Source organism: Lemur catta, chromosome 13 (assembly GCF_020740605.2).
Source record: "Lemur catta isolate mLemCat1 chromosome 13, mLemCat1.pri, whole genome shotgun sequence".
Classification (NCBI taxonomy): domain Eukaryota; kingdom Metazoa; phylum Chordata; class Mammalia; order Primates; family Lemuridae; genus Lemur; species Lemur catta.
The window spans coordinates 58,934,365-58,947,904 of NC_059140.1; the positions used below are offsets into that span (position 1 = coordinate 58,934,365).

Below are 13,540 nucleotides of genomic sequence, written 5' to 3' on the forward strand. Positions count from 1 at the left end.
ATTTTGACTCAACTCATGAAAGCAGGTTTCTGTAAAGAAGGCCAAACTATGCAGATCTGAGGCTACTTACTTGTGGCTCGAGCTCACCCCGTCGTTTGTAGATGGCTTTTTCTCCAGTCAGCCCATCAATGATCTTGGCATCATCGAGTTCCCCAGTAGCTTGGTGTCTTAGCCACTGTCTTTCTTTACCTTTAGCCTACAATGACACATACACACACAAAGCCTTATTTAATTAGCTCTGCAGGATCTCTGACACACTTTGTGCATGAATAACAGAAAACACACCTGGGATCTTTTCAATAAGTGATGGTTCTGTATAAACACAGTTGCATAAATGGACTAGTTTCTGCTCTGCTGACAAAGAAATGCCCTTTGTGGCCAGTTTTAATTGTTTTAACATATGGAACAATAAAATGAACTCACTTAAAACACACATGAACAGGAAAATGGTATGCAAATGAACCCCTGGAGATATGTTCACTATCTGGAAATGTAATGGTGATGGATTTCTTATGGACTTTCTGTCATAGTGCTTCTAGAAAATTTATTAGTTAACAAAATAATCAGCTTGAACTTGTTAACACTGTCTGCAAGCCCAGAGAAAATACGATCTTCAGAGCTCTTTCTTTTGGAAAAGCATTTGTAACTCAAGTTCTCCGTGACTTAGTGTGCAAATGGAAACAGCTGAAAAAAATAGTATGTGAACATTTTGTACCCTACATGTCTCTCTGATCCTCTATACTCAGAAATCTTCTGAATTACTTTTCTAAAGGTATTTCTACATAATATTTTGCCACAATAACTTGCAACTACGCCAGATGGACTAAGACAGTAGTAAAATTATAAAGAATTATAATATCCCAATCAAGGCATATGTTTATTACTGCAAAAGCTATATTTACATTAAGTGGAAAGAATACCTAAAATATTTTTATGCATGTGAAGAAGCCCAGGAAATTTCACCTTAAAACATGACTCTTTGGTATAAAGAGTATTTTGAATTAAACACCTTTAGAGATCAACGGGTCTTGGAAGGGGCTTTCTCTCTTTCTTTACAAAAAAACAGACCCATTAAAAGAACAATCTTCTCTTCCCCTCCATGTTATCTCAATATATTACAGAAAAGAAGATCAAGAATGCAACCAAACCTGGTCCAAATAATTTTAAATATAATACCTGTCTCTCAGGTTAATTTGATTTCTAAAGAGAATCATTTACAACTCAATCTGTTTCCCCCATCCATTCATTTTCCCAAGTATCTAGTCATCCTCCCTAGTAACCATTTTTTGCCCCTAAACAGGATTACATACATTCCTCCCATCCAAGTACTAACTAGGCCCTATCCTGCTTAGCTTTCGAGATCAGACAAGATCGGGCACATTCAGGGTGGTATGGTCATAGACTGGGTTACCTATATTCTTTACCTTCCCCTCTCCTCTAAAATGAGGGAATATAAACTTCTGGACCCCACTGGGATATTGGGTAATCACTCTGTTTTTCTCCCTGTGTGCTCGGTAAGTAAGTAGGTAAATAAGTAAATGAATGAATGAGTGAATGTCATATCCAGGAAAGTATTCCATTATGCTAATCAGTACTCCTAAGACTTAAATTTAAGATTGCCAAAAAATACTACTGACAATTGTGTGGTTTACACCAATCAGAAAGGAGTATTATACATAAAAATTACTTATTGGATTACCTTGCAAATATACAGATCCCACTGTAATAAACTGATCTGGAGTAATTATACTTTGCTATTTTATATATTCCTATATTGGACTAAACTATACTAGGACATTTATCATTTACCAGGAGAATTAAGTTTTTCTTCAATTCCCTGTAGTAGCTTTGTGAGATAGGAATCTTACTGGTTAGCTCTAGTTATTAGCTTTCAAAGCTACTTTATAAGACTGTGAAATGACAAATGTTAACTTCTTATGGGAGGTCTGTGAAGTCCTCCTGACCAGCACCGTAACAGGCTAAAGGCACAGGAATCCCGTGCGGTGGATGTGGGGACGCTGGGGAAAGAGGCATGGGGAGCCGGGACCCAGCGAAGGCCTGCTAAACCACAAGTCCAGCAGCGCTTTGGGAGTCTCTCTTCAGTATGTGTGCTAATAATTAATGCTTGTAAACATGATAAAAGGGATTCCTGCTTAGGACATGTGTTCCTATTACTGCCCTTGGTAAGGCAGTTACAGAAGTATAAAATATTTACTTTTCCCTTACAATATTAATAAGTTTTCTGTCTCTGGGTTCACCATCTTCTAAGAGTCTTGGAGTTTTGGGTCTTAATTTGCTTGTGTTGATGTTGCTTCTTTTCCAATAATGATTCTCACCCCTCAAGGTACTCTCTAGCTTCAAGACTTTGTTTCCATTATATAGGCTGATAAAAGCAAAGTGGGAGTAAGGCTTTTCCCAATAAATCTGTTACCTTTTTCTTCCTTTTGGGTGGGGGTGAACTTTGCAAATTTAAGTATAATGTACTTGTAATAAAGCACATAAATCTTAAGGGTAGAGCTCAATGAACTTTTACAAAGTGAACACACCATTTTAATCACCCACACCTCCCAAGCCTCCCAGTGCCCTGTTCTGGACTTTACCTTCCTCCTGTCAAAGGAGATCCCTATTCTGCCCTCTATAACTATAGATTAAGTTTCTCTGTTTTTATACTTTATAAAAATGGAATCATACAATATATACTCTTTTGTTCCTGGCTTCTCTGGCTCAACATTCTGCCTGAGAGTTTTTAATACCACGCTGTGTGCAGCAGTACTTTCATGGGGGGTCCCAAAAGTTGCCATATATAGGGAAAATAGGAAATTGTAGCTAAATGTATCTTTATTTACAAAATATTCATTACAAAATTTTTCTTGTATATAGAGAATTTTGGGACACCTTGTATTCTCTTTCCCCCTGTAAAAGTGTTCCATTATATGACTTTGTCACAATTTACCCATTCTACAACTCCGCTGTTTTCAGTTTGGGGCTACTATGAATAATGCCTCCATGAATATTCCTGGCTATGCCTTTTGGAGCAGGTATGTGCATGCTGCTGTTGGGCAGAGATCCTGAGTAACAGAGTATAGATACAGTCAGCTTTAGTAGATATTGCTAAACAGTTTTTCCAAAGTGATTTTTCCAATTTACATTCCCATGAGCAGTGCATGAGGGTTTCATTTGCTTATGTCCTCACCAACACTTGATATTGATAACTTAAAAAAATCCCTTTTTAGCCATTCTGGTGGGTGTATAGTATACGCCCTTCATTTTTATTTTTTTAACAGATAAACGAATTACTTTGGGTACTGCTTGTCACTGATATTTTTAGGAACATGAACCAGTAGTAGTTTTTGTTTTTGAGAAGTAAAACTATGTATCAGTCTTTTGATCCAGAACTATTGGGTACAAAGACATTTTTATAATAGCAGCACTGTTCATTAGTTTTCAAGTATGTAACTTGCAGATGAATACGGGCAGAAAATTTATTTTCTATCCTGTAGCCAGCCCGCCAATACTTGGAAACTCAAAACAGGAAGAGGCCTGTCAGAATGGATGCTCTTGGGGGCACTGGGCTGGAGAGGGAGCTATTTAAAAAGTTACTGAAGGCTGAATAGAAATATTTATTATTTTGGACTGTGAATATAAAGGCTTCTGTATTTTATGGGACTTGTTGAAATACTTCTTTAAATAGTAAGTTCCTACTGCATTTAACTATATGCTTTTATTTATAACAAAGGGCCAAACAAATATATAGTTATTTACTATATATTCCTATTGCATGAAGTAAAATATCCTTGTAAATAGTGCATCTGTTTTGTATTATACAATAAATTCATACTAATGAGAACTCATTAAATGTAAAGCTAGGCTGCACTAGTAAAAAGTCTATGTCACAGACTTTTTGAAAAACAAATATAGTTTTACTACTTTCACATAAAAAACACTTGAACTAACTGAAATACCCAGAGAATGATGTATCCTGCTTAATTCATTTTCTGGGAAATACGTGGTTAGCCAAAAAGTACACACACACACACACACACACACACACACACACAGAAACACACATAGACACACATCTGTAGCACTGAGGGCAGTAGAATAAATAAACTTGACAAAAACCAATTATCTTGTGGTTTGTGACACTCTGTCTTGTGATTTCAGCACTGAAAGCACTCTGATTAATCTTAAGTCTTCACTTATTTGGGTTATGGTTAATCAAGAGTTTCTTTACCTACAAATTCTACAAGTAAGCCAATATTCTGTTATTCCTTCAGAATTTGTTTAATGAGGAGAGTAGAAAGAGTTAAGGAGCAACTTTTGTAGAACGTATATACAGTCTACAGAATAAAGCACAGAAATACTTGGGCGAATGAATAACTGTTAACAATGTTTGGGAACAGTGCTTCTCTTATGAAACATGAGCTTCCATTATTTTAACATTTCTCTATGCTCAACCAACATATACTTATTATGCTACTAATCTATATCATTAGAACAAATAATTATTAGATTAAGGAAAACTTCTACATAGTATTCATAAAGTAACAAACATTAAGTGGAAACAAAAAATTTTACTTTGTGGTTCTCAATATTTTGACATAGTCATTAAAAACATTTGAGTAAATATCTGTTTAAGTTCCTGAGTGATCTAAATAGTGAAACAGCATGACAAAGAAAAAAGAAGATATGCACCTTCTTACTCCAAGGAATTCCCTGTTTTATGAAATAACATCTCACGGCAAGAGAAAATGAAGATTCATCTACTTAACAAAGGTGATTCTCATTAGAAGAGTTTGTACTCTTGGATACTGATTTGGAGCTAAGTCATTACTTTGCGTGACAATTTACTATCCTTTAAATAGTCAGTTTTTATGAACAAAAACAACTTCAGGCCTTTCTTTCGAGAATTAACTATTTTGTAACTCAAAGGAGCTGGGAGCTGCACATTTTAGTGCACATTGATAACAGGCATCTTAAACTTAAGTTCAGAGCTAAAGCCTAGATTCCACCCCTCAAGGCCTGCTCTCAAAGTCCTCCCCATCTCCGTGAAAGGCAATGGGCAACCTCATTCCTCCAGCTGTTCAGGCCCCGTACCTAGGGGTCATCCTCGACTCCTTTTTCACCCACACCAAGTCCACTGGCAAATCCTCTCAACTCCTGACAGTATCTGACCATCTCTTACCATCTCCCTGTCCACGCTCCATCCTTAGTCCAGCCCTCATTTTCTCTCCCCTGCACCACTGCAATGGCCTCCCACTGGTCTCCCTCCTTCCACGCTTGCCCCCATACAGTCTCCTCTTCACCAGCAATCAGAGGAGTTTTTGTAAAATACGTTGTAATTTGCAAGAAATATATTAAAAAATACTGGCATGATAACTTTAAGTCTTTAACAAGCCTGACAGGAACTTCTTTTTCTCTATTTTCAGGAATGAAAGAATATTTGCCTCTCTCATCTGTAACATGAATTATTACATTTTGACTTCATTCTATTCCTCCTCTATACCAACTTAATTAACCAAAATCTTGATTTTTGGTTAATTTTAAAAATAATGCAAGAATTTAAACTATTTATTATTAAATTCATGATTTTTAATATTGTGTATTTTTAAAAAGAATTATTCTTGCTTTTGAGTTTTTTTTTTAAACTTGTTTAGCACAATTATTTAGTTCTGATTCTGTATTTACCTCCAATGGTCATTACTGGTCTTTTTATACCACCAGGTTCTCATGCTTAAGGAATTTTGATTCCTCTTTTAATTGGCTGGAATATTTACACGTGTGTATATGTGTGAACATATATGTATATACATATTTCAAAATTATTTTCAAAAAGGGTACTTACATGACATTTTAAGTCTCTGAATATCTGAAAATATCTTTCTGTCACCTTTGTACTTTGGCTGAGTATAGAATTCTTGGGTCACAAGAATTTTTCTATGAAAATCCTATAGGCATTATTCTACTATCTTCTGGCATTCAACATTTCGGGGACAACTAATGTAAGATTAATTTTTCTTTCTCTGTCAATAGCTTGTTTTTGTCTGCTTGTATGCTTTTAGGATACTTTCATTATTTTTGCAATGTTAGACATAAAGCTGTGGTGAGGTGCTTAGCTCTTCATTAATTTTGCCTGGTACTCAGTAAAATTCTTTGGATCCATAGACGTAGGCCTTTCTTCACCTCAGTATAGTTTTGTCACTACTCTGATGATTGTTTATGCTTCTTTGGGAATATCATTTGCCCATCGAGCATGAGGTTACTGAGTACTTACCCTGTGCCAGGTACTGTTCTACTTAGTGGGACGACTCACGGCTCTGATGTTAGGTCTCCACTCTGTTTTGATAGATTAACTTCTTACAGTTTTTACCTCTTTAATTCCTCTGTAGTCTGGAATAACTTTTCAAGTTTGTTATTCACATTGGTACTTAGACTGAAGACTGGATTGTGTCTATGCTTTTTACTTTCCATGTAGATTTAAGTCTGGCATTGCATTTTTAGTTTTTAAATACTTTTTCCTTATTGATTTCAACTCCCTTATTATTTCTGCTTGCTTCTTAGCCAGACCTGTTCGAATCTATGTCTTATGTCACATACTTCAAGTTTCTTTGAATTAGAACACAAAGCAGATGTTTTCTAAAAATTATATGTCTTCTGAAGAACATATTCTAGCCCAGCTGCATCTTCTTTTATATCTTGAATGCTTGTTACTCTACTTCAGTGAAGAATCTTCTCATATATCCATGTTGTTTTATTTTTTTCCGTGTCCTTATTCTCCAATGATGAGATGGCTATACAAAACAGTTCAGGAAGAGATTGCAGGATTCTCCTTGGTTGCATTCACTTTCCACTTTGTTGCTACTGGAATTCTCTTTGAGGATTTTAAAGTGGCGTTAGTTGAACTAAATCTACAATGCTAGCCGAAGAATTCAGCGGGGAGGGAGTTGGAACTGTGGACAGCCCCAGCATGAGAACTTCATCTTCACATCATTTCTTATTTTGTTTGGAAAAGCCATTGCAATGGGGCCAACTTCAGGCATTTGGCTTTTGTTTGATCTAGTGTTCAAGCCAAGTATAAGTCGGGGCTTGTCTGGCCTCTTTCCCTGTGCTGTTCTCCTTCCAGCTTCCCGCTTGTTGTAGCCACTGTGATAAACCCCCCTCCCGCCCAGTGCTGCTGCTGTCACACGCTGCTGCTTGGCAGTGACAAAATGGAGGCCAAGGGGCCTGCTTCTCACCAGCTCTAGGGCCCTCTTCTTTTCCCTCTTTCTCTCAGCAAGGGGTGCTAATGAGATTTTAGGTCACATGCACTTACTTGCTAGTAATGCTATTTCTCAGGAAGGTTTTCAAGTGCCTCTGATAGGGGTCCCATCACTCTGTATTTAGCAAAAATTCTTCAAAGATTCTTGCATGTCACCTGCACCCTTCCTTAATTTCTACTGTCCTGTGGGTTCCTCATTATTTATGGCTTTTTACTATTTTGATCATTTTAATAGTCATCTGGCAAAGACTGAGTTAGAAGTCCATGCTTGTGCAGCCCCAAAGTCAGGACTATATTTCCAGGCCACTGACACCACATGCTGAGTGATGAGCCATTCATGTGCTAAGAAAGAGCATCTGGTACTTTGCTGCTCTCCCCTGAAATGCAGAGGTTCCTTGATGTGGCTGTTTTCACCCTTCCCCTCTCCTTGCGCTATATATACTCTTGCCTTAGTCAACATGTCCTCTCTCTTGTCTTGGGCTGTCCCCCTACACAGATGACCATGACAATACACACACAGATATCCATATAGATATGTAACCCTATCTGGTCCTCACCCTGCTCTTGAATTCCACATTCACATTTTAAAAACTTCAAATATTATGCTTGACATTTTTATATGGGTGTCCCAGTAGTGAGAAAACATACTAACATCCAAAGCAAACATTTGCTTTCTTTACAAGTCCCTTCTCTTCCTGCAGTCCCTATTTCTGTCTTCTAAGGCTTGAAAACCTCTCCATCCCCCTTATCGCACATTCAGTTGGTCACTGTCTTCTTGTCTTACCCCTAAACCGCTTCTTGAATTTGTCTCACCCTTTCCATTTTCATTTCAATTACCCTGGTTCAGGTTCCTATCACTTCTCACCTGATCAACTGAAATAATTTTATGATTTGACTTCCTGGCTTTCACCTCTCCTGTGAAACTTTCTCTCTCTGCAGATATGAAACTTCCTAAAACAGATATAACCCTTTCTCAACTGCCTTCATGGCTTCTCCCTGATTAAAGAACATAGTCAGCCTCCTCTGCATGGTGCTCAAGGCCCTTTGGGATTCCTGTTCTCCGTCGTCTTCTCTCCTACTGCCCCCTTCCCTCAAGCCTATCCCAAAACTCAGAACTTAGTCACTCTGGCTATTTGTCATTCTTCACACAGCCTTGCATTTAGGTGTTTGCCCTTGGCTCAGAGGTTTCTTCTGTCTAGATCAGATCTTCACAAACTGCTTTCAGTCTATGAACACCTGTTACTGGCCTATGATGAAACAAGCAACAGAAACTGACAGTAAGAATTTAGAAACTTGTATGCCAATTTGGCAAAGTAATTTTATGTTTGTTGAATCTAATATTTAAAAATTTGGGCCCATATTTTGCATGCCATGTTAAAATCATTTTTTCAGTTATTCTGAAACTATTTCTATTCTATTTTACAAAAGTATTAGTCCATGCTGGATTGCAAAAAAACCTGTCCCCTCCGCACTGAAGGTTTGAGAACTACTGGTCAACGCTCTCCTTCCAGCCCCATCCTTAGAAGAGAGTAACCAATTGAAACCATGCCCATCCTTCATGGCCCAGCTAAAATGACACTTTAGGAGTTTCCCACCAACTATTCAGCCCAGAAATTACTCACATATTTGTACACATAATCATAGCACTTTGCTTAAAACCTTTCTGTGGCATTGACCATATTATGTTTTATATTACAACTATACGTGTATCTTATTCCCTAGAAGGTTAGTTATTGAAGGCAAGAACCCTTAGGCAAAATAGATATTCAATACATGTCTACTGAATGAAACAGTTATTACAGACTAAATAAAAGGAATGGAAAAATGCTTTCTGCTTTTCACATATGAGTAAAGTGGATTCTCAGAAAAATGTCCAAGTTCCTTACCTGGCACTTACTCACCTCTCAGCCTCATGTCCTTATTTGCATTTCCCATTGGGTGGTATCCTGCCTGTGGCCTGTCCTCAGCTCATTTCTGAGACGACACAGTGTCATGCCTTTGTCCATGCCATGCCCTCTCCTGGGGCACTGTTTCCACCCTTCTCTGTCTGGTTAATACTTCTGTGTCCTTCAAGACTCAGCTCACGCATCCTTTCCTTAAACATCTACCCTTGAATCCCTTTCTTCTGGGCTTCCATTATAGTCTAAGAATCCCTCTATCTAGGCACTTACCATATTAAACTGAAATTATCTATTTACGTATCTTCTGTTCTGTTTCTCAAGACAAGAATTTTCTTAGTACAGGGGCAATATCTCACCAATCTTTGTGTTCTCAGTGCTAAGCACAGTGTATGTCGCACAGTCAGTGTTCAAAGCATGATTTATGTGAACAAAAGCTCATTTTGAGACACTAGAGGGGAAAAAAGGAATGTAATTACTGGTTCATAGTGATATCATGCTAGCCAAAGCAATCAGAGAAAGGCTAATTTAGTTTAGCCTGAGAATGAAATTACTGATTGTGGAGCAGAAAAACACTGGAGAAAAGATATGATTAAAATCAAGTGTTTTTTTGTGGGAATGGATGTTTTCTTTTGTTAGAGAATGCTGCAATCAGAGATTGAGATTCCAAATATAATGGAACCAAATATAATGGAAGTACTTACAGACTCTACTATTCTAGTAAGCAAACTCTTCCTATCGATTTAGAGAAGGGAAAAGGTCCCATAACTCAAAGAAGCCAAGGAAGGTCAATGTGACAGCTATCTCAATTGAGAACAAAGACACGTGCTGCAACACGGGCACATGCTCATGCAGATGTTGACATGCATGGCAACAGCGTTTCCTGCTCCTCCAATCTCAGCCCAGTCACCCGGAATCGATGCGTGGGCCTGAAGCTGCGCTTTGGAAAGTCATCTCAAATGATGATTTGCTAGTTCCTGGCCGGAGTTTGTGCTGTTCACCAAGGAGAAACACCATGGTTACCGGGATGATGCAGCAACCTCAAAACAGCTGGAAGATATTAGTCAATCAGAGCCACACAGGACTGGCAGAAGATGGCAAAAACGGGACCAAATCAAAGCCTTCTTGCTTTTGCTACAATCTAAAATTTCATATTCTACGTAAGGCCCTGTCCATTCTTGGCCAGTATCTGTGTTTTAAACTAGCTCTATCACCCTAAATTGAAGACTAGGAGGCCCACTTGAGAATAATTCCCCCATGAGTTAAAAATAAAGATTCAATAAGGGAAACACTTGAAAATGCTGTGTTGCCATTTGGACAATGATGAAAAATGTCTTAAGAGTATATTTAAGAACCATACTTTTTATGGAATTGTAGAGTTGGAAGATAACAGAGACCTAACAAATAACTGGGACTTGAGCTTTAAGCTCAAACACCTGCTTCCCTAGTCCTATAACCCAGGACAAGCGACACCATCTTTCTAAGCTTCAGTTCTCTCATTTATAAAGTGGGGGCAAAATATTTATATTTCATAGGATTATGAGAATTGAGATAATTTATGTCTCAGTTTCCACATCTATCAGAAATACTTACTGGTCTTTATAGAGATTAAATAGCACAATGAATGTAATGTACTTGACTGGGTATATGGCCTGTAGTCCAGGCTGATGAGTATTAGCAAGCAGTGAAGGTAATGATGAACCTAATCCTTCTGCAGAGAATGCTATATGCTAAGCACTGTTTTAAATGGTTTACATGTATCCTCTGAGTTAATGTTCATTAATGCCACATTATCTGTCATTCCCATTTTACAGATCCAGGCTGTCTGGCTACAGAGCTGGCACTATTAGCCATTAAGCACTGATGAAGGAGGTGACCTTGATGATGATGATGATGATGATGATGATAATATAAGGCACCTAGTACAATGCCTGGTGCCTGGTAAATGCTCCATAAATGCTTGCTCTTATTATAATACTGGTATCATTTGTAAATATTTCTAAAGATGGAAGTTCTATATCCATTTTAGCTACTCATTCAAAGATTAAATAGCTTTTATCTCCTTTCATATATCTTAAAACTCTTTCTTGGTTTCATTTAAGCCTATTTTTCTTTAGATTTCCAGAGAATAAGAGAATAAAAACTTACCTGAAATAATTAGTTACTTTCTTTGAGGATACTTAGTAAGTTATTAACCCCAATTCCTTTAAGGAATTTTTTATGTGTGCCACTTTCTTGTTTTCAATCCATTTAATCTTATTTGTTGCTTTTCCCTGAGATCTTTATAGTTTTCTTTTATTTCTCTTTGAAAGCTGAAAGCAAAACTGGTCACTGTGTTTTGATACTGGTTTCATCACTGTGGTGATTACCAAAAGAGTCATTCCTTAATGCTAACCTAATTCTAACCTAGGCTTCATTTGTGTGCTACTATGAGAAGTAACAGTAGTGGATTTGATTTTTCTTTTTGCTGATCTTAGAAACATGATGCCATTTATCTTAAAGTGTTGACGTAGGATCAAATGTGATGGTTTATAAGAGTAACTATAGCACTGTGCCCTACAAACACCAATCCAGACATTAACTAATACCAGAGTATATTAGTTATACTAATACCATGAGGAATCTGGTACCTTCCATTAAAAATGTATTGTTATATCCCTGTCTAGTACTGTGAATCCTCTAATGGCCTCTGTGTTTCCACAGGGTAGAACTCAATGCTGTCTGCATGTCCTCATGGCATCCAGGGCTATTCAGGATCTGGTGCCTGTGACTCTGCCAGCCTCCTCTCTTGTCATCGTCTCCCACCCGCAGTGCTCGTCTCAGCCATACTGAACACCTTGCCCTTCTCTGCACTCACCGTGCTCTCCCGCACCCCTGTGCACTTACACATGCTGTTTCCTATGTCTGGAAATGCCTCAGTATCTTTCAAGAGTGAACTCAAGCATTACATTCTCCCTGAAGCCTCTCTTCATTTGTCTTACAGTACCGTGTACAAACTTTTCTAAAGAATTCAGGAAATTGTTTGTCTTCTTTGAGTTCCTTCTTTGAGGGCAGGGGCTATATTTTATTTTTCTGTCCCTAATGCCTAGTGTGCATCAAGAACTTAAGAAATGAATGAATGAATATCTAGTCCTAGTACCAGCACCATCTCCCACCACCTTCCTCTCTTCTGAACCACGCATTTTGGCCCTTTAGCGACTCCTGCCTTGCCCTGAAGCTCAGAGCCCACCTGGCAGTTCCCAGGAGCCTTCAATGCCCAGGGCAATGAACATTTGTCAAGTGAGTGACTATGGAAGAAAACCCAATCATTCAATGTTATGTTGTTCACGCAGTTTACATAAAATCTTATGCTGTTTTACCCTACATAACTGCATGTGGATTTTTTTTCAAGCAAATGATTTAATCCTTACATTCCTTGATTTTGAAATTAGGTATCTATCTACCTACCTATCTATCTATCTATCATCTATATTTAGAGACAGAGGCTCACTCTGTCACCTGGGCTAGAGTGCAGTGGTGTCATCATAGCTCACTGAAGCCTCAAACTCCTGGGCTTGAGTGATCCTCCTGCCTCAGCCTCCTGAGTAGCTGAACTACAGGTGCATGCCATGATGCCTGGCTAATTTTTCTATTAGTAAAGATGGGGTCTCACTCTTGCTCAGGCTAGTCTTGAACTCCTGAGCTCAAGCAATCCTCCCACCTCAGCCTCCCACAGTGCTAGGATTACAGCTGTGAGCCACTGCACCCAGCCTAGCTAATTATTATAAAGATTTTTCCTCTTGGAAATGATGAAACTTTTCTTAATTTCCTGATACAGTTTAGATCTTTTAAAAAATGAGGCTTTCCCAGAGTTTTGGGTAAAGATGGTAGATTAAACTGCATCACAGAACTTCTAACCCCCCAAACCTAGCAAAAAATATTAATAATAAAACTTCCCTCAAAAGAACAATTACAAACAAGAACAAAAGAGGGAAAAAGGTATAACTGAAGGCAATCAACTTCAAACACTTCACAGAAAGGAAACATGGGATTCCAGAGCAGAGTGGAGAAGCAACGCCACAGCCTGGCTCTGAATCCTGCCCCTTTGCTCCTGAAATGAGGCTCTGCCTTCTCTTTAGACAAAATAATTTGACTTCCCTTGTGATTTTAGCGAATACTTAGCTCTTCCTTAAGTATTTGTGCAAACTGACCAGAGCATGATTTCAAATGTAAAATCTCCATATAATGGTCACTGGTTAGGGAGCACTGAAGAGTCTCAATCACTATTTTTAGGGGCAACAGCAATATCAACTACTTCTGAGGCGCCAACAGTTGTTTTGTGAAACGGCAAAAAGGCAGGCCAAGTCAGGGCAGGGGCAGGAGGAGGGCAGGAGGAGGAAGAGCC

At 38.3% G+C, this 13,540-nt stretch overlaps 1 protein-coding gene across 1 annotated transcript in view; it reads right to left on the minus strand.

Annotated features, from left to right (window-relative positions):
* Nucleotides 1-13,540, minus strand: part of VWA8 (von Willebrand factor A domain containing 8) — a 314,655-nt gene that overhangs the window by 17,356 nt on the left and 283,759 nt on the right. The window contains exon 41 of the mRNA XM_045566813.1: nt 71-196. Coding sequence (XP_045422769.1) covers nt 71-196 — 126 coding nt within the window. The remainder of the gene's footprint in view (nt 1-70; nt 197-13,540) is intronic.